The 20,865-nt window shown below is 43.6% G+C and overlaps 1 protein-coding gene across 1 annotated transcript in view; it reads right to left on the bottom strand.

The window, feature by feature from the left end:
* The window catches only part of AFAP1L1 (actin filament associated protein 1 like 1), a 76,080-nt gene extending 55,448 nt beyond the window's left edge, over nt 1-20,632 (bottom strand). The window contains exon 1 of the mRNA XM_069102335.1: nt 20,063-20,632. Within this exon, the coding sequence (XP_068958436.1) occupies nt 20,063-20,078 (16 nt within the window). The 5' untranslated portion in view covers nt 20,079-20,632. The remainder of the gene's footprint in view (nt 1-20,062) is intronic.
* Nucleotides 20,633-20,865: the final 233 nt, after the last annotated feature.

Here is a 20,865-nt window from a genome sequence, read left to right as displayed (position 1 = left end):
AATTCAGCCTTCAAGTCAGGATCTCCCACTCATGAAAGTGAAAGGAGTCCTAGCAAGAGGGCAGATTAGGACCAAGCCTTAAAGTGCACCTTCTTCCAACAGAAAAATGTACTGAACATCAGAAGACATAGCTGGAAAGACACAGGGAAATAATCTATCCCCATTCCTTGTTTTGCAGGGGGAGATGCATTCCCTAGGTTCCAAGAACCTGAACCCAGGCCCAGGCCTACCAAACCCCTACCCAGAGGCTCCTTCCACGGCCCTCTTTTAGTATAGTTTCCTGGGTTCTGGTTTCATCACCAGGAAACTTACCAGCTTCCTCCCTCTCAAGCTGTTTTCCAGGCTGCTGTTCTCTGTGGCTACAGGGCTGGGCAGCTGGCTTTGGTGGAAGCTGCTCAAGGCTGAGGGACTGAGCTCACCCAGAATTGTTCCTTTGTCTTCCAGAGCTCACAAAGGAAATGATTCCATGAGGAAGTGGGAAAGTTGAGATTTATGCATACATGCACGCAGATACAGACATGTAGAACTATAGTAAACATACAATGTATAATGAATATACATGCATGCACACATATCCACATGCATACAAATATGCACACCCACACATGCAAACACATGTATACACACACACACACAGGTTCTGGAATTAAAAAAAAAATCTAAATTCAAATTCCACCTGTGACGCGGATTACATCTGTGGTCTTAGGCAAGTCGCTTAACCTTCCTGGGTCTCAGTTTCTTTGTCTGTAAAATGAGAGGGTTGCTTGATGACCTCTGAGGTCTCTTCTAGCTTTAAATTGCTAGTCCTTTGACAATCTAAGATAGTTCTCTCAAAGGCCAGCTTGGGATCTATGATCCCATGGGATATGGACTCTCTGGGTCCAATTAGGCCCTAGAACAAGGTAACAACTGCTTGTCAACAACTCCTTCTTTCAGCTGCTCAAAGCCGAGTGTGACATATGAAAAGTTTGAAAGACATAACTTCTGAGTAATTAATAATGATAGCATATTATTAATAAAAGGGTGGTCATTTGGCCATCTTTCTTAAACCAAAGACCGCTCATGGAACCCAATCAATGCTTATATGCCCTGGGAAGAGTAGGGTGTGCTGGAGGGTGAAAATCAACTCTGATTGGTTAATAACTAATGAGAAAATGACTATCAGGGGTGGCCAGGTAGCTCAGTGAGTAAGAGCACCGGCCCCAGAGTCGGGATGACCTGGGATCGAATCCAGGCTCTGATACTTAGCACCACACCCACAAATAGCTGCCTGTGTAACCTTGAGCAAGTTACTTTACCCCAGTTGCTTTAAAAAAAAAAAAGAATGAATATCACATTGAAAGGTGGACCTGTTCTAATGAGGGTCTGGGGTACTCGGCTTTAATTGGGTAATTTACTTCCAAATCACCCCCACCCTTGGGCAATCTAATCAAAGAATTTATCCCCACCCAAACCTGAGCAGACCCCACCTGGATGGGGTCTGAACAAGACTGAGGAGCAATGTCCTTCAGATGCTTGCATGGCCTAGTAAGGTATCTGAAGGGGATAAATTCTGTCTCCCCCACACTAACAATTAGTTATTTAATGATCATTTCTCACATGAGGGAAGAGAAGGTTAATTGATTGAAGATACTGATCTGAAAGTTTAAGGAAGATCAAAGTCAGATCTTCTTATACAGATGCTCAAAAGCATCCAATCCTCCCCAAATCCAATTCTAAAAGGCCAACCACACAGCCTTTCTGGGAGATAAGTACAAGGCCTTTGTAGGTACAAAGGGTTTACACAGATGGCAAGGGACTGGAGCCAAGAGAGCCGTCTTTCCTCCTTTCCAACTGCCCTAAACCCTGTGATACTAGGGCCATCTTCCCTAATGGAAGACGAGCTTGATAAGGCTGGGACCAAGCAGAAACGCAGGAGGAAGAACAGCCTTTAGATCTGGAGTTTGAAGACCAGAGTCTGCCTCTTGTTAAGACTGTAAGGAATCCTTACTCTCCCCCAAGCCTCAGTTCCCTTTTTTGTAAAATCAAGAGCTTAGTCTACATGAGCTTGAAAGTTCTTTCTGGGCAAACATTCTGCAATTCTATGGTTTAGAGCTCCTTCACTTAAGCAGTTTCCTTATCAGTAGAATTGTAATAATACTGGCACTACTAGCCTCCAGGTGACCTTAGACAAGTCATTTAACCTTTGCTTGTCCAAGTTTCCTCATCTGTAAAATGGAAATAATAATATCTACCTCCCATAGTTGTGAGGATCAAGTGAAATAATATTGGTAAGGGACTTAGCACCGTGCTTGGCACATAGAAAGCACTGTATAAATGTTGGCTATTATTGTTATTACCATATAAACATGAGCTCACAGTGGAAAGAGCCCTAAATGTGAATTCAGCAGCACCAGGATTCAATTCTCGGCTCTGCTACTTAGAATCTGTGTGACCTTGGCCAAATCACAGATCCATCTGGGTCTCGGTTTCTTGACTTGTAAAATGAGGGAGTAAGACTAGACCTCTGAGGTTCCTTTCCTCCTTAAACCTTGGTCCTGTGATGATCTATACCTCCCCCATGGCCAAACACAACAGCCAATGTGTAGAAAATACTCAATGTCCCTTGCGCTGAATTGTATCCTGTAAACCCTTTCAGGACAGAGACTATGTCTTCTACTTTGCAACTGGTCATCCCCAGGCCTCGGTGAGCTTCCTGGCGGGGCTCAGTTTCCCTCTTTAAAATGACAGGGTTGAATGAGATGGCCTCTCCAGACCCTTCCACCTCCAGAGTCTTAATCCTAGGAGTGAATGCTTTCCCTCTACACCTCCAGGTCCTCCAATCTCTGGTTTTCTTCAAAACTCAGCTGAAGCACCACCTTCTGCATAGGGTGTGTTTCCTGATTGCTCCAGGGGCTATGCTTTCCCCTCTAGAATGATGTGGTACATGTCTTCTGGTTACCTATGGATGTACATGTTGGTTCATCATTAGAAAGTGAGATCCTTGAGGGTAGGCACTATTTGTTTTTATCTTTGTATGCCTGGCACTCAACACTATTCCAGGCACATAGGAAGTACTTTATAAATCAATTGACTTAGTATCCCCAGCCTAATGATGAGAGGCACTGGATTTAGACACAGAAAACTTGAGTTTGAATCCCAGTTTTTCCACTTACTACCTTTGTGACCCTGTCATTTAAGTTCTCTAGGCCTCTATAAAATGGGATTAAGATGATCTCTGTAGCACATTCTAACTCTAAAATCTCATGATCCCAGGCCCCAAGTACAGAGCTCTGCACACAGTGATCTTTTGGTGTCCAAATTGACTGATGGTAAAGTAAGATCCCCTAGTCTTCTCTAAACCTTGTCTCCGCCCCCTACTCATCCAAAAAGTGGCACAGAACAGTGGAAAGGACATTGGCTTGGTAGTCAGATGACCCAGGGATTTGCTACTAAAGGATCACATATGAATTTGGGAGAATAGTGTAACCACTCTGGTTCTCAGTTTCCTCAGAGGTAAAACTAGAGGAGTGGACTATTGTAGACGACTTTTATGGTTCCTTCCAGCTATAAATCTATGATCTTGCACATATATACCTGTTTGTGTGTTCATGCACACACGCACAAACACACACACACATACACTCTGAGATCAGCAGAAAGGGCTTTGGAAGTCATTAAATCCAAAGTTTTCATTTTATAGATGAAGAAAGAGGTGAAGCCACTTACTCAATTTACACTTGCTCAATTACACAGGCATCATTAGCCTTAGTTCCTTTGATTTCAGAGCCAGAGTGCCCTTTCCACAATTTTATCTTGGGCAAATGCCTTGCCTTCTCTGCACCCCTGTTTCTCCCTTTGTAAAACAGTACAGTAGGATTAACTGACCACAAGTTCCCTTAGTGCTGAATCCCAAGACCTGAGGACTAAGCTGCCTTAGAAGCTGATGGAGAGCGGCTTGAGGTTGGGTGTGGCTGGCAGAAGCTGCCAGGACTAAGGGAGTGTCTGAGGCTGAGGTGGGGAGAAAAGGGGCTGACCCCCTCCCATCCCACCTCCCACCCCCCACAGCCCTGACAGATCAGTTTTCTTCTTAATTCAGGCTGTGCTAAAAAAAGCTAAGGGTTTGGCGGCTGCCACATTCCCAGAGGGAGGAATTGCTGTGGCAATGCTGCTGAGCATTCTGCTCTAACAGCTGAGGCTTGGAGCAGGAATAGCCAGCCCTCCCTGACCCACAGTAGCCTTCCCTCCCACAAGGCCTCATGGGCGAGGAGGTCAGAACTCTCTAAGTGGAATTTTAGAGAGCAGCACCAATCTATCCTGGGACCCCTCTCCAATTAGCCTGGGCCTTCCTGCTTACTCAGATTTCCCAGCAGTAAATGGGAAGAAAGAGAGCTAGATTCCATATAGGAGCTCTTGAATTCAAACCCCACCTCTGGGACTTAAAATTAACTATTTGCAGAGCTTTGTGCAAGTCACTTCTCTAGGTGACATCTGTTAAAATGAAGGGGTTCGAACTAGAAAATCTAAGGTCCCTTCTACCTCCAAATATTATGAAATAACTCAGACGTAACAGCTGGGGAGGGAGAGGTGGAAGAATGGGACAGAAATAAGCTTACATTAATTTCCTGAACTACTTACTATGGGCTTCACTTTTCCAGGGCTGCTTAAAATCCTAGTAATTAAAAGAAAATGGTTCAAGAGGGAAAAGCCTTGGGCCTCGAACCAACAAACTTCTATTTGACTACGGGTTTGGCATTGACTTAGATATATAGCCATGGAGTGGATCATGCTACTTCTCTTGATCTCAGTTTCCTCACCTGTAAAATGGGAATAACAATATTTACAATTCCTCTTCTTAAAGTTACTGTAAGGGTCAAACACCATAGATGAGGCCAAGAACTGCATAAACTCAAAGAGGTTTTTTTTTAACTGAACTTGAGATTTAATTGGTTCAGAATTCCAGGTGAAGAAACTTCCTATATTGCCTCTCAGCAATGAGATATTTGCCCAGTGAGTCCCCATGTAAGGCCCTCTCACTTGGGCAGGACCTGCATCTGGGTCTCAGTTTTTTGATATGAACTATGAGAATAGTAATTGCTTCCCTGGACCCCCTCTCTTACAGTAGTTCTAAGGACTAAAAGAGATGGGGGATTTGGATATTCTCGGAGACAGAAAAAAACCCATACACATAAATTACTACTATTATTATGGGGATCAGATTTATAGATGGAAGGAACCTCAGAAACCCTTCATTTTAGACATTTAGTAAGTATCATAGTTACAAAAGATAACTCGATAATGACCCATATCACCATAATGCTTTAAAGTCTACAAAGCACTTTCCTTACAACAACCTTGTGAAGTAAAATCAAATCTTATTAATCCCATTTTATAGATGAGGAAGCTAGATATCAGTGACATTAAGAGATTTGTCCACAGTGGCCCAGAAAGTAATCATCAGAGCCAGGATTCAAACCCCGATCTCCTGACTTCATTTTAGCATTCTTTTTTCCTGTATGAGCAGAAATGGGCTTCCATTTCCAGGAAAATTAAGGCAGGATTGGTCCAGTCCAAAGAGTAGACTGGTTTCCCAGCAACAGGGCCTTTGGCGATCCACAAGCTTTCTTTCCTGCAATAGACTTAACACTGAAGAAGAAGGAAAGCCAAGGGAGCTCCGGTTGGTGGGCTGAAGGGGGGCAGAGGTAGAAAAGTTCCTCTTAGCTCTTCTGAAGAGTCCAGAAATTGCTGTCTGAGTTCTCCAAACTCAAGGAAGTCCAGCCTACCTCTTAGGGGACACACTGCAACTCCCTGTTGCCCCTCACTGATCTTCTGAATCTACAGAAGTATGGTGGGGGAGGTAACCAGTAATTCACTTAATAGGTACAGGGAGGCTTACAGAGCCCTGGACTGGAATCAGAAGACCTGAAATCTAATCCTAGCTTCATCACCACCTTGCTATGTAACCATGGGGCAAGTCAGTCCTCTCTCTGAACCCCAATTTGTCTATCTAACAAATGAAGGCATTTAACCCTTCTGGATCTAACAATCTATGACTCTGTGATGTAGCACATGTGAGAAGACTATCAAAAATCTTTTTACACAGCCTACTTTGTGAGGTCCTACCAAGACTTCCATCTCTGTAATTCATGATGGAGTACTGAGGAGATATCTGATCAATCATCCTCCAAAAATATGAATGCAGTGCTAGATTTAGACAGGGAATGGTTCCTAAGGAAACTCTATTGATTGGAGGGGGAGAGGAATAGGCAGGCAGTGGTCCTCACTCTACCAGGAAAGCAACATGATGAAGTAGAAATCTAGGTACAGTTGGATAAATTTAGCCTTGGTGAGGAAGACAGAATCTAGTCCTCTTAGATCAGAGGGAAAGAGGTGAAGCTATTGAGATAATGTTGGAAGCAGAAGTCAATCAGATCTTTTCAGTGAAGTAAAAGGTAACTAGGAGTGGCATAAACCAGCCCCAGAGTCAGGAGACCTGGGATCGGTTCTGGCCTCAGATACTTAGCACCCACACAAAATAACTGGCCATGTAACCTTAAAGCAAGTTACTTAACCCCAATTGCTTTAAAAAAAAAAAAGGTAACTAGGAGAAAAACCCAGGAAAAAGGCACTGTTCAGTTCTGAAAATATTATGAAGATCTGGTCTAGTAATTAATGCAATTTTAAGAGTTGAGACAGCCATTCATCTAGTAATAAATTAAATGGCACCCTGTGGTTGAAAGAGCAAACTTGGTGCTCTGAATTATTAGGTTCTTTAGTCAGTTCATTAAATGTTATTTAAATAATTACATAATAATAGCATCTACCTCCCAGTTTTGTTATGAGGGTAAAATGAGATAATATTTGTAGAGTATTTTGCAAACTTCAAAGAACTATCTAAAAGCTAGGTAAAAAGACTCTGGAATTTAATATAAAGGGAAAGTGTGGTGTAATGGGTAAAGAGCCAGGCTTGGAAGCAGGAAGACCTGAAGTCCTGCCCCCAACACAGATTGGCTGTGTGACCCTGGGCAAGTCCCTCAGGCGACTCTCTAAGACTGCAAAGAAAGATTATGCATGATTTAGCTCTTCTCAGCAATACAATGATCCAAGACAATCCCAAAAGACTCTTTGACAGAAAATGCTATCCACCTTCAGAGAAAGAACTATGGAGTCTGAATACAGAAGGAAGTATACAGTTTTCACTTTCTTTGATTTGTTTTTTTCCCGGTGTTTATTTCCCCATTTCCCAAGGCATCCTGGGCCATCTCCAGTCTTCTTGATCTATGATATCTTGCCACTGGACCCAGATGGCTCTGGAGGAGAAAGTGAGGCTGGTGACTTTGCACTCCCTCCCTCACTTAAATCCAATTCACTTGCATGTCATGGTTTCAGCTCCCAGAAGTCATGGTCCTCTTCGAGAATGAAGTACAAACAATGACAACAATGTGGAAATTATGTTTACATGATTGCACATGTATAACCTTTATCAGAATGCTTGCTGTGGGGGGGGGGGAAAGGGAAGGAAGAAGAGAGGGAGAAAAATTGGGCCTCAAAATCTCATAAAAAATTAATGTTGAAAACTATCTTTACATGTAATTGGGAAAAATAAAATACTATTTACATTTAAAAAAGACTAATAGGTGCTGGTCTGTTTTGGTAGAGGGAGTTCCTTCATCAGGGACTTCCCTGTATCAATGAAATCACAAATTCAGTATCTATCCCTACAGCCTATTAACACTATAGTATATTATTTCTGTAAAACAAAAAAGCTCTAGGAATTTCCTTTCATTTACACTTTTTCAGCTCAGGATCATTATCCACTGAACTAGGTAGGTGGCTAGTAAATCCCTTCCAGCTCTCAGTCTGTGACCTGTGACTCCTGGGATCTATCCCAGCACAGGCTCTACCCAGCAACTCAGTGTGACTTTAGAAAAGGTATTTCTGTTTCCTAGCCCTCAATTTCCTTCATGCAAAATGGGGGGAAAAGTGTGAAAGTTTGGATTCCATGATCTCTAAGTTCTCTTCCCCCTCTGATATGCTATGTTCTAGGTCCTATGCTTCCTTTCCAGCTTGAGAAAACATTCCATGCTCCATGTTCTAAACATCCTCCCAGCTCTGAAATTCTGTTTTGTTTCCATGTTCCAAAGTCCTCTCGAGTCCTCACCTTCTATGTTCTGAGGCCTCTTCTCATTCCATCATTCTGTGTTCTCAGATCCCTTTTCCCTATGACATTCTAGCTTCGACATTCTGTGTTCTCAGATCTCTTTTCCCTATGACATTCTAGCTTCGACACTCTGTGTTCTAAGGTCCCTTCCAGTTAGAAAATTCTGAGCCTGTTCTTGGTCCACTGAACACAAAGGAGGGCATGTGCTGAGAAGAGGAATAAGCATCAAACTCTGAGCAACAGAAAGAACTGTGGTGACGGAGGACATAGCTCAGGAACTGGGAAGGCCCAGCCTTAAAACAAAACACCGACTGGCCAACAAACCTGACATATAAACAGGAGACTTCCCCTTCAGAACAAAAATCTCTTAGAGGCACTGTGATGTCATGGAGAGAACACTGGCCTGAAACTCAGGAGACCTGGATTTGTACCCCAGGCACAACACTTACTAATTGTGTGCTCCTGGGTGGTTGCCTCAGTTTCCTTTCTAAAAAATGAGAAAATACTTGCACTTTCTAATTCTAGGATTTGCTTTGAGGAAAATGTTTTATAAACCTGAACTTGCTACAAATCCAGTCAATAAACTAGACTTTATTAAGTGCTGACTATATGACAGGCACTATCTTATATACTGGAGATACAAAGAAAACAAATCAAGACAGTCTCTGACTTCAAGGAGACTAAATTCTACAATATCCAGAAATGGGAGTTGTAATTATAATCTCTTCCATAGGGGAGCATTATTCTGTGTGTGTGTGTGTGTGTGTGTGTGTGTGTGTGTGTGTGTCTGTGTGGTTTCATTAGGTTATAATGAATACAGTGATAAAATTCACTTTCCCAAATCTGCAGAGGCTAGAGAGAGTCAAGGAAGATGCTCATAACTCAGGAGAAACTGTGAAAGGCGAAACAAATACTTTGAACCTCAGGGTTAAGGAGGGAAAAAATAAGCAGCAGAGTTACTTAGTCCTGAATCTCTTTCACCATTCTTCCTTCTGTCTCCTCTTCCAGATGCAGACCAGGGAGCAGAGAGCAAACACCTAAGTGTCTGGAAGCTTCCCCAAGTAGGAGGCTGGCTCTGTACGTCTGCTTTTCACTTGGAGTTTTGAGAGAAACTTGAGTTCTGGTCCTGGCCCTGTCCCTGTGTGAACTTGGGTAGGAGCCTTCTCTTTGAGGAGTCTCAGGTCCTTCTTCTATAAAATATGATCAAATGATTGATTGAATGATAATGAATGAATGAATAAGGGGGATGCCCTTTCAGGTCTATCACTCCCTAAATCTTTAAGGGCATGCAACAGGCTTTGTTTATTTCTGGTTGAATTTGGATTGAGGAAAGAATAGATGAAGGAAATTGAATTGCTGAACAGGAGAGTATAAAGACCTATAGCTCCCGTCCAGCCCTCTCCTTCCCTTTTCTCTTTAAGGTAATAGAAAGAAAACTAGACTTGGAGGCAGCACAAGAACCTGAGGTTCAAATTCTTTACTAAATGTGTGATTTCCATCCTCTAGAAACCTCAGTTTTTCCTCCACAAAATGGGGGCAACAATATTTGCAATACCTACTTCCCATGGTTGTTGTGAGAAAAAAATACATACATGTGAGCTATTATTCTTTTTCATTCCTCTTCTTTTCCTTCCCTTCCTTCTCCCCTTTCAAAAACTCAATTAAGAGTAAAAAGCCTGGGTTTAATCCAAACTCTTCCACTTACTACTTGTGTGACTTGGAGCAAGGCATTGAATGTCTCAGGGCCTCAGTTTCCTTTTCTGTAAAGTGAAGGGATCATGCAATGATCTGTAACTTCCTGTCCACCTCTGAAGCCTATGATCTGAAGGGCTCTGTTCTGTCCTTCCTTTCCCACTTTCCCATTTCCATCTCCCGGTCTTATTCCTTGTAATCATTTACTCCCTTCATATTTGTTTTTTCCTCCCCCTGTCCCACTTTTAAGTCTGACAAAGAATTAGCAAGTGATAACTGCTTTTGCAAACAGCACAGCTGGATTCCCAGGGCTGATCCAGGAAGGGAGAGCCCATCCTACCCCTCCTCCCCCCACCCCTCATTTCCTTCTGGCCTCTCCCTTTTTACTCCACTCCAACACAGAACCAAGAGCATTCGGGGAGGGTAGGATAAGGCTGGGGGGGAGGGAAACACTGCACTGTCAGGAGCTGTAAGCCACAAAGGCACAAAGGAACCAGCATGAGCACTGGTTTTGGAGTCAGGGGACCAGGATTTCAAATTCTGGCTCTGTTCCTTACTACTTAGGTGACCTTGGGCCAGTCATTTCCTTTCTCTGGGGAAGTTTTCTCATCTTTAAAAAAAAGGGGGAGTGGGGCTGGTTGGACCACATCAAAGGTTCTGAGCCTGGAGTCTGTGCATTTGTTTATTTTTAAAATATATTTTGTTAACTAATTTCAACATAATCTGTTTCTTTTGCAATCCTATGCATTTTATCTTATGCATTTAAAAACATCATTATTCTGAGAAGGCGTCCCCAGGCTTCACCAGGCTGCCAAAGGGGTCCAGCACACAAAAAAAAGGTTAAGACCCCCTAGACTAGAGAGATGATCCCTTTCAGGAATATGATCTGAGCTCTCACAAGGCAGTCCCAGGGACTGCCTGGAATTTGAAGCTTGGCTACTTTTGGAGTAAATAAATGTCTTTTTCATCAATATCCCCCAGTGTACTTTGTAGCACATCCTTTTTGGGCCCCCAGCATTAGTTCCAGACCAAGAGGAAGGATAGTTGTGGGGGAATGGTGAGGCAAGTGGGGAATGGTAGGCTTTATTAAGAGGTACCAGGAAGAAGCATAGGATATAGGTATACAAGTAACCTTGGAGATGACCTAGTCCGGATAAATGAAGTGCTCTGTCCAAGGTCACAGAGCTAGTAAGTGGCAAAGCTGGGATTCCTCTCCAGACCTCGAAGACTGACCACTGGAGTCCTTTGCAACTCAGAACTAAAGGTCTATGAAACTGCATACATTCACACAACAAATTCGTAGTGCAACCAAGACTAAAACTCAGACTGACTTATCAGTCTATTGCTTTTGTCCTACTACCCCAGATTATAAAAATAGACCCCCCCCTAGTCTACCTATCCAAATCTATTTCCACATAGAGGCCAGGGCGACAGACCTGGTTTCAGGAACCAGTTCAAATCCAGCCTTAAGACACTAGTCATGTGACCTTGGCCAGGCCATGCCTCAGTTTCCTCATTTACAAAAAATAAGGCAATTAGATTCAAACCTTTAGGGCTCCTTCTAGCTATAGATCCTAATGACCTTCTAGAGTCTAAGATCTATTATTGTTATAATTGAAGACTGATGAAACCCTCTTATTTTAACTTCCTCCAAGCAATATTACTAGATACTTATTTATGAAGAATCTACTTCTTCAGACAGGCTACTTTTCCAAAAGCCCTCAAATGTCAGTCAGTTAACAAGCATTTATTAAGTGCTTACTATGTGCTAAACAATGTGTGTGTGTTTATGTGTAGTAAGAGAGCAAGAGAGAGCCCTTCCCTCAAGGAGTTTACAGAAGAGACAATATGTACATGTGTAGACACATGTAAGTACATAAAAACATGTAAACATAAATACATGATACAGACAAGGTAAAATGGAAGTTAATCTCAGTTAAGGGGACAGGAAGTTGAAGGGCAGTACACAGAAACACCAGAAAAGATTGGGGAAGCAGGATGGAAAGGTACAAAGGGAGGCGGCATTCTGTGCATGGGAGAGAGAGAGCCAGGGAAAGGGCATGGTTTAAGAGCAGCCTCTCTGCTAGGCAGGCCTTCCCCAACCTCAGCAAACCCATTGGTCATTCCAGGTCCTATTTAATCATACCTCTTCTGTGAAGCCTTCCCCTATTACTCCAGCCCAAATCCAGCTCTTCAGAGTTCCTAAGGAATTGATTGTGTTTGATATTGTATTAACCATAGAATACCAGATTCAAAAGGAGTTCACAGAACAAAGGAGGTCAAGGCTGGAAGGGTTCTTAGAACCAAGAACATTTAACGTCAGAACATAAAACACATACTGTATTAATGTCAGAACATAAAACACATACTGTAAGAGACCATTTAAGACCACCTAGCCCAACTTCCTAATGTGACAGATGGAAACAGAGACCCCAAGAATAAAAGTGACTTGTTTGACAGCAAAGTCAAGCCTAGAATCCAGGTCTCTTGACTCCCCTGCACTTTTTTTTTTTTGGGGGGGGGGTGGCATATCTTATCTTTCCCCAGCAAGACTATAACCTCTCTCAGAATAAGAGCCCTGTCTTTTACTATATTTTGCCTACACAGATTCAGTCACACAGTAGGTGTTGAATATTTCCTAGTTGATTGATTCATTAATAAATTAATGAATAATTAATAATTTATAAATAATCATTAATAAATTAATAAATGCTCTGGCCACATAATGAGAAGATAGGGCTCATTGGAAAGACCCTAATGCTGGAAAAAAATTGAAAAATTGAAAAAAGGAAAAGAGGATGACAGAGGAAACAATGGACATGAACTTGGAGAGATAGTGGAGAACAGAAGTGGTCCAAAAGTTGGACATGAATGAACGACCACAACAATCGATGGATGGTTATATTCCAGAAAGGTTATGTGTATGTCAAATAACATGTCAAATGCATGGAGAGAATGTATCAGGTAAAGGGTACCAACCACAAAGTGAAAGATCACCTTTAAAGACAGCCACCTCAATTTATCTGTTAAACGAAATACCAATTTTGATGCTTTACAAAGACCTATGTGCTTTCATCTGACCCTGAAAATATCCCTGTGAAGGAGGAAGGATGGGGTTGAGAGTATGGAGTAGATATTCTTTGAGGTCCCTTCCACTTCTGAGATTCTCTGTTTCTTTGACAACAAAGGGCATACTCCAACACCCTATTTAGTGCATGGATCCACTCTATGGGATCCTTAACTGGGAGTAAGCCAGTCATCTCTTGAATACTTCTGATGATGGGGAGCTCACTGCTGCCTCAAAGAACAGCCCATTTCACTGCTAGACACTGACAACTCTTAATGATCTCATAAGTTCTCCTGTAGCTCTAAATCCCATGATCTTAAATCTAGTACCTTTTCTCCAGGACAACCCTTCAGATCCTCAAACCCTTCTCTACGCCTCCCCCCACTTCCCCAGTCTTCTTTTCTCCAGACTAAACATCCCCAGTTCTTTCATATGATACTCAACTGGCAAGATTTCAAGTGCCCTCCCCATCCTGGTCCCCACCTCTGAGCACACACACACACCAGTTTGTTCATGGGCCTTCTAAAAATGTAGCACACAGAGCTAGACACAGTACTTCAAATACTGTCCCAACCAGACAAGAAAAAAAGGGGGGAGGAAGTTCTGATCTCCCTTATTCTGAAAACTGGTGATTTTGACACAGCCTCAGTTTAGAGATGAGGAGCATGAAGTTGCAGAGTTGAAGGAACCTGCCCAAAGTCTCAGACCTCACTCTACCCCAGGTCCTCTGGCTCCTAGCCGAGGACTTTCCTATTACATCATACCATCCATTTTTTAAGAATGGGGCTTTCTTCAGAGCAGAAAAGCTCTGTATAAATAGCATCCTGTAATCCCTTTGCTGACCCCTCACCTCTCCCAGTGCTCATTGTCCTCCATCCACAGAGCAAACTCATCCCTCATCCCGAGGATAACAATCCCAGGCTCTACTTAGGTGACTAAGAGCTGGCTGATACTCTCATTTGGGGCTTGTTAACACATCAGAATGACATTCTTGAAACTGAAAAGGGGAGAAATGTACACTTCTTTCTTCATAGGAGTAGTGGTAAGTGTACTGGATTTGAAGTCAAGGTTTCAATTTTAACTCTTTTGTTGTTGTTTGGTCATGTCCAACTCTTAGTGACCCCATTTGGGGTTTTTCTTGGAAAAGATACTGGCATAGTTTGCCATTTCCTTTTCTATGTCATTTTACAGATGAGAAAACTGAGGCAAACAGGGTTAAGTGACTTGTCCAGAGTCACAGAGCGACTAAGTATCTGAGGCTGAATTTGAACTCAGAGGTCTTCTTGACTCCAAGCCCATCAGTTCTAGTCACTGTGCCACCTTGTTGTCTATCTACTTACCACTTAGTGTGACTTTGGCCAAGACCTAGTCCCGAGGGTGAGGAGCTGTGACAAAGCAGGACAGCTGGAGTGTTAGGAAGAACTGGTTTCAAATTTTGCTTCCAGCAAGCTTTCTGATCTTCAGGCAAATCTTTACGATTTCAGTTAAAATATGCATCTGAGTTGCTGGAAGGAGTTCCCACAGTGCCAATACCGCTGAACCTCACGTTACCGTAACCTTGGGCAAGTCCTACCTGCCCTCTTCTAACCCTTAAGTTTCTCTATGAAATCAGGGAGTTAGAAGAGCTCATGATTAAGCTTCCTTTTAGCTCTGACTGCTGGGATTTCAGTACTTCGTTTTAAACCTTGTTGGTAATAACTGAAATTATGAGTTGGGGAAGTTCAATTTCCCCTAAGTCATAACAATTTCTCAGTAACAACTGACTCAATTATATTTCTTCCTACACTGAGTTATATTTTCTAGAACCTTGTGGTACTACTAGGTGCTGTTTGTCCTTTGTTCTTGAAGAGAACCATGACATCAGGGAGATGATGCCATGATATGCAAGTGATTTGGATTTAAGTGAGGAAGGGCTGTGCAAAGTCACCAACCTCACTTTCTCCTCCAGATCTGAGTCCAGTGGCTAGATATAGATCAAAACAACTGGAGATGGCCCTGGATTCAGAGGAGGACCCTGGCCTTTTCAAACTAAGGTCTTTAACAGATTAATCACTGAATGGCCATTGGTACTACTAGAATGAGAACTCCAATAGAGTCAGGAAACAGGACTTTGGGTTTGAGTTCTGGATCTCTCTCTGTCCAGGTATGACTGTGGCTTGTCAGTCACTACCCCTCTCTGGGCTTTTGTCTCCTCTTCTGTAAAAAGAGATGCTCTTATATGGACACTATCTCCTTTCTCTTCCCACATCCAAGAACCAAGACCTGTTCATTCTTCCTCCAACATACCTTTCAAATCCATCCCCATCTCTCCACTCATCCTGCCAATGCCCTACCGCAAGTACTTCTCACTCCCCCTTGACTAGATTGCTTTAACAGCCTCCTAATTGGCCTTCCTCCCCCAGTCACTCTCCATCCAATGGACACTGCACACGTTGCTTGAGTTACCTTCAAAAAAACAAAGCTCACAAAACTCAAACCCTAAACTCAGTCAAAAAAAAAAAAAGACTCTCCATTGTCTTTGGAATAAAATTTGCAAAGTACAAAATGCATTATTTCATTAGATCTTCCTAGAAGCCCTGTGAGATAGGTAATGCAGTTATTATCCCCATTTTACAGATGACAAAACTATAAAGCTTTATACACGATACAGTTATACAGCTATAAAGAGAAGTGATCTGTCTAGCACAGGGCTAGTGAGTGGCAAAGGGAGAGGATGGATAGCCAACTTAATGTTCATCATTCTTTCTACCAGATTTCTTTTCATAATCCTTAATTGCTAGAGTAGAGTTAGTACCCAACAGTCATCTCCCCAGCTATGAGACTCATCAGAACTAAAGGAGAAAATCACTCACAAAATAACTTATCAATATTTTAAGGATTTATGATTTGATTGATTTGGGACCTTACTCTGATAATACAATTAACAAACTGTCTCTGACTTAGAAGGTCTTTTAAAAGTTGCTATGCTAAAATATTCCAGCTGAGGAGAACCTTGTTCCCAGAAAAAAGAAACCTTTCCAGATTAGTAATATTAGGCAAGGTGTGAGCTCCCCTGTCTCAGTCTTTGGAAAGCTAGGGTCATCTCCTGTCAAAATTTAGCATCTTACAGGACTTTGGAAGTCAAAGAATAATATGAGATTTTATGGATGATCATACAGGGAACTACTATCTGGTGAAGTATTCATTCCATGTTAATAGAGCGGAAGACATAGTCAGGAAAGCATGAATGTGTCAGACACAGTGCTAAGCACTGGGGGGCAGGGGGGGGAGGAGGAATGGGGGAGGGGAAGGAAGGCTACCAAGAAAGGCAAAAACAGTCCCTGCCCTCAAGGAACTCACCGTCTAACGGGGGAGACAACAAGCGAATGACTGTGTGCAAACAAGATACAAGACAATGTTGGATCCGGTGTCCAACAGGATACAGTAGAGATAATCAAGAGGGCAGATGCTGCCATTCATGGGGAAAGGAAAGCCTTTTTACAGATAGGATTTCAGTTGGTACTTGAAGGAAGCTGGGGAAGCCAGGAGGTGGAGATGAGAAGTGAGAGTGTTCCAAGCATGAGGGACAACCAGTGAATAAATAATAACAACAACTACAAACAATAATAACAGTAACTCATGTTTGTACAGTGCTTTGCAAGGTAAGGCTTGCAAAGCACTATATATCTCTTTTGATCCTCACAATAACCCTGGGAGGGAGGGAGGAGTTATTATTATCCCCATTTTACAAATGAAGAAACTGAGGCTGATAAAGGTTAACTGACTTGTGTCTGAGGTGAAAAAGCTGAGCATCTCAAGGAACAAGGAGGGCAGTGCCATTGTAGGCACTGGGGAGGCCATGAAGAGGGAAAGTAAGGTGCAGGGAGACTAGAAAGTTGGACAGGTTACGTTGTGAAGGGCTTTCAAAGCCAGACAGAAGATTTTATAGCTGATCCTGGAGGTGACAAGGAGAAACTGGAGTTACTGTATAGGGAGGTGACATGGTTAAATGCACACTTTGGCAAGTTTAATTTCACAGGTGAGTGGAGGATGGGCTAAGGTAGGGAGAGATCTGGGCAGGGAAATCAACTAGCAGGTTAATGCAATAGTGGTCCAGTGCCTGGTGATGAGGGCTTGCACCAGGGTGTTGACAGTGTTAGAAGAGACAGCAGGAACGAGCTGTGTTACAAAAGGCAAAAGCCACAGAACTTGGCAACAGATTGGTGTAAACTGAGAATGGCGACTAGGCTGGGACCTAGATAACTGGGGGGGTGTCGGTGCCTCAAAAGTGACAGAAGTTTGGAAGGGGGAGGATTTGTGGGGAAAGATAGTGAGTTTGGAAATGTCTGAGAGGAAGTTTGAGCTGCAAATTTGGAGGTTAAGATAGGTTAGAGCTGGATGAATGGATCCTTGAAACCATGGGAGCTGATGAGCTCACCAAGGGAAATAGTGTATATAGAGGAATAGAAGAGAGGTCCAGGACAGAGCCTGTGGGGAATCTTACGACAATTTCATATTTTTATAGTGCTTTACTGTTTACAAAGTACTTTTCCCCCCAACTACCCTACAAAGTAATCTGTGCAGGTGTTGTCACTTTATATATATTTGCCTTTTGGAGGGGAAAAGGCAGGGCATTTGGGGCTGTGACTTGCCCAAGGTCACACAGCTAGTGTTAAGTGTGAGGCCAAATTTGAACTCAGGTCCTCCTGACTCCAGGGCTGGTGCTCTATTCACTGTGCCACCTAGCCCCTGTTTATCTTTTTTAAGCCTAGCACATAGTAGGTGTTTAATAAATGCTTAGTAACAACTGACTGTACAAAGAGCATAGGAGTTAGAATCAGAAACATCCTTTGAGATCTGCTTGTCCAATCCCCTCATTTTATAGAGAAACTGAGTCAGTTGTACTAAAGGGAAGCACTTTGCCCCAAGAACAGCTATTTAATGTCAAAAGCAGAATTTGAACCTATATATTTTTATTCTGATTTCAAGATACTTTCCTCTACATCAAGCAAATTATCCATAAGTAGCACTATTAGAATGTCAGTACATAAAACAGACCTTTTATCTGGGGAAAAAACTTGGAGATTAGCTAGGTCATACTTCTCATTTCCTAGATGAGAATACTTATGTGTAGAGAGATAAAATGATTTGTCCAAAATCAGAGTTAGTAGCAGAGACCAGGGTTTGAGAAGTCAAGACTCCTGATGTTCAGTCCTGGGTTCTTTTGAATAAATCAGGCCTCATTCTTGAAGTGATAATCATGTTTCCATTGGCAGTAGCCTTTATGCATGTGTAGAAAGATTATTTATTCCCTTTGGGCTAATTCAGTCTAAATGTAAACACTGTTTGGGAAATTGGAAAAACATGTACTTTATTTTTCAGTGTCTACAAAAAGAAAAAGAACTGGAAGAAGGGTTCACAAGGAATTAACTGCATAACGCCTTATTTTGTCTCATATTAATCGACCCTCATTCAGTCTATTAAAAAAATGTATAGCATAAGACCATATATCTGGATTTGGAAGGCATCGTAGAAGCCCACATTCTTCAGATGAGGAAACCAAGGGACATCAGTATGAAGTGATATGCCCAAAATCACACAGTTAGGAAACCTTATAGACTGGCAGGATTTGAAGCCAGGTCCTAGACTCCAGGATGGGCAGCTAGGTGGTAAAGGGAATAGAGTTCCAGGCCTGAAGTCGGGAAGACCTGAATTAAATCCAGCCTCAGACATTTACTACCTGTGTGATCCTGGGCAAGTTACTTAAGACCTGTTCGCTTCAGTCTCCTCATCTGTAAAATGACCTGGAGAATCTTTGCCAAGAAAACCCCAAAGGGGGTCCTCAGACTCCACAGGACTAAAAAAAAAAAACAAACAAAACAAAACAAAAACCTGACCAACAACTCCACTTAGAAGCCAAAGCTCTTTCCATGATTCACATAACCTCTGCTTCAGCCAGGAAAGAGATTTCAGCTGGTGCCTTTCGGGAGGCAAGTGGCTTCCCTGGGCCCAAACACCTCCAGACTTAGTGCCAGCACAACAGTTTACAGCCCTTCCCTTACAAACCTCTAACAATAACAGCTTATAGGCATATAACAATCAACAAGTATTTATGAGGTATGTCACATATTGCGCTAAGCACAAGAATGCAAAGGAAACCATTGGGCCGCTCCAGCTCTGGAAGAGTTAATGCTCAGACTCTATCTCCGACCTCAGCAATTTACAAAGCACTTTTCTCACTACGAGGTGCGGAGTTGGGAGGACTGGTGTTATTTACTCCCATTCTATATATAAAGGAACAGACTCAGGAAGGTGACTTTAAGGTGCCCGATCAATCAGAACCAGAACCGAATCCAGGCAGTCGGGGCAGTGCACTTTCCACTCCAACGTATGCCTAACTCCAGAACAAACCCACTTCGATCTGAAATCACAGGTTCCCTGACCCTCCAGGACGCTGGGTAAACCTCGGGCAGGTGGAGAACAGGGGAGGGTTGGAATAGAGAAAAGGAGGGGGAACGGAAGCGGGAAGGGAGGTGGAAGCAGGGAGGGAGCGAAATAGGGAGTTGTAGCAGGATGTGAGGGGAATAGGGAAGAAGGGGAGCAGGGGAGGGAATGAGGCAGAGGGTCAAGTGCAGAGTTTGAGAAGATAGGGAACGGGAAGAAAGGACTATAGGGGAAGGGCAAAGGGAGGGATGAAAGAATGAGAAGGGGAGTGTGCAAAAGGGGAGTGTGGTGAGCTGGGGGAGAGGGGAATAGGGAACAGTGGGGCACTGGTGTAAAAGAAAGGGGCAGTATCGGGAAGTGGTGACAGAAGAGAAGGGCCGGGGAATAGGAAGTGGCCAGGGACGCCTGGGAATGTCCAGATCCCTCTGAGAGGGTGAGGGGGATAAGGGCTACCGACGGGGTGTGGGGTTCAGAGACGCTGGGAGGGTGCGGGTTCAGAGGCATGGAGAAGGTGCGGTGTTTAGGGGCGCCTTTGACTTCTGAAACTCTCCTCAATACCCCTCCGGGGCAGGAAGGCGTGAGGGTGTTCAGTGCCCCCTCTCGCTTGGCATCCCCAGTCGCCCCCATGCAGCCCTTTCTCTCAGGCTCCCTAGGGCCACTAGACAAGGGCACGGGTTTTCTCTCCCGTAGCCCAAACACCACCTCCCTTCTCTCCCTCCTCCCCCCGCAGCCGCCCTCACCTCTGTTCTGCTCCATAGGAACAGCGCACGGAGCCCAGGCTGCGGGCTCACACCGGCGGGCAGGAGCTGAAACTGCTGTCTTCGTTTCGGGACGCGACGTAGGGGAGCTGCGGCTTCCCAGACGCCTCAGCAGAGGCTGGGACAGTCCCAGGAGATCTGCAAGTGGCAGCCTCCAAGCCCAGCCGCCCCAAATATCCCCACCCCCAGCCAGACAGGATGCACCGCCCAAGCCCCCTGCTCCCGCCCAGTATTACCCCAGGCTCAGCACCACCCGCGCCCTGGAGCTCACTCCTCCCTGCGCTCTGCTGTCCAGGGCGGGACCAGCCTCCCTATCTGGATTCTTCCTATTGAGCCCCGACTGGGGGAAAGAACTTTGTAAGGCAATAAGACTGACCATTGGGGTTCGAATCTCATCTCTGCCAGGTGTGGCCACCTCGACCTTGACCGAGTCGAGGGATCTAAATCCAGCAATTTAGAGCTGAAGGAAACCTTAGTAATTACCTAGTTTCAGTTGTTTTGTTGTTATTCATTACAGAAAAGGAAACCGAGACAAAATTAAAGTGACTTGTCCAAGGTCCCATGAAGCTCGGATCTGAACCCTCTTTTTCTACACTCTCTGGGTGTCAGTTTTCCTTATCCAGAACATAGAGATTATTGGACCAGGTGATCTCAAAGGCCATTTCCTCCTTTAACTTTTTCTGTTCAGTCAATTAGCATTCATTAAGCCCCTGCTTTATGCTAGGCCCTGCTTTTACTGGTTTTAGCTCCCCTCCCCGCCTCCCCACCCTTGTCTCTTTGCTTTT

This window comes from Petaurus breviceps, unplaced genomic scaffold, assembly GCF_028583685.1.
Source record: "Petaurus breviceps papuanus isolate PSGF00001 unplaced genomic scaffold, PetGlider_PUasm1.0 551, whole genome shotgun sequence".
In the NCBI taxonomy this organism is placed as follows: Eukaryota; Metazoa; Chordata; class Mammalia; order Diprotodontia; family Petauridae; genus Petaurus; species Petaurus breviceps.
This window is presented reverse-complemented; position numbering and strand designations above follow the sequence as displayed.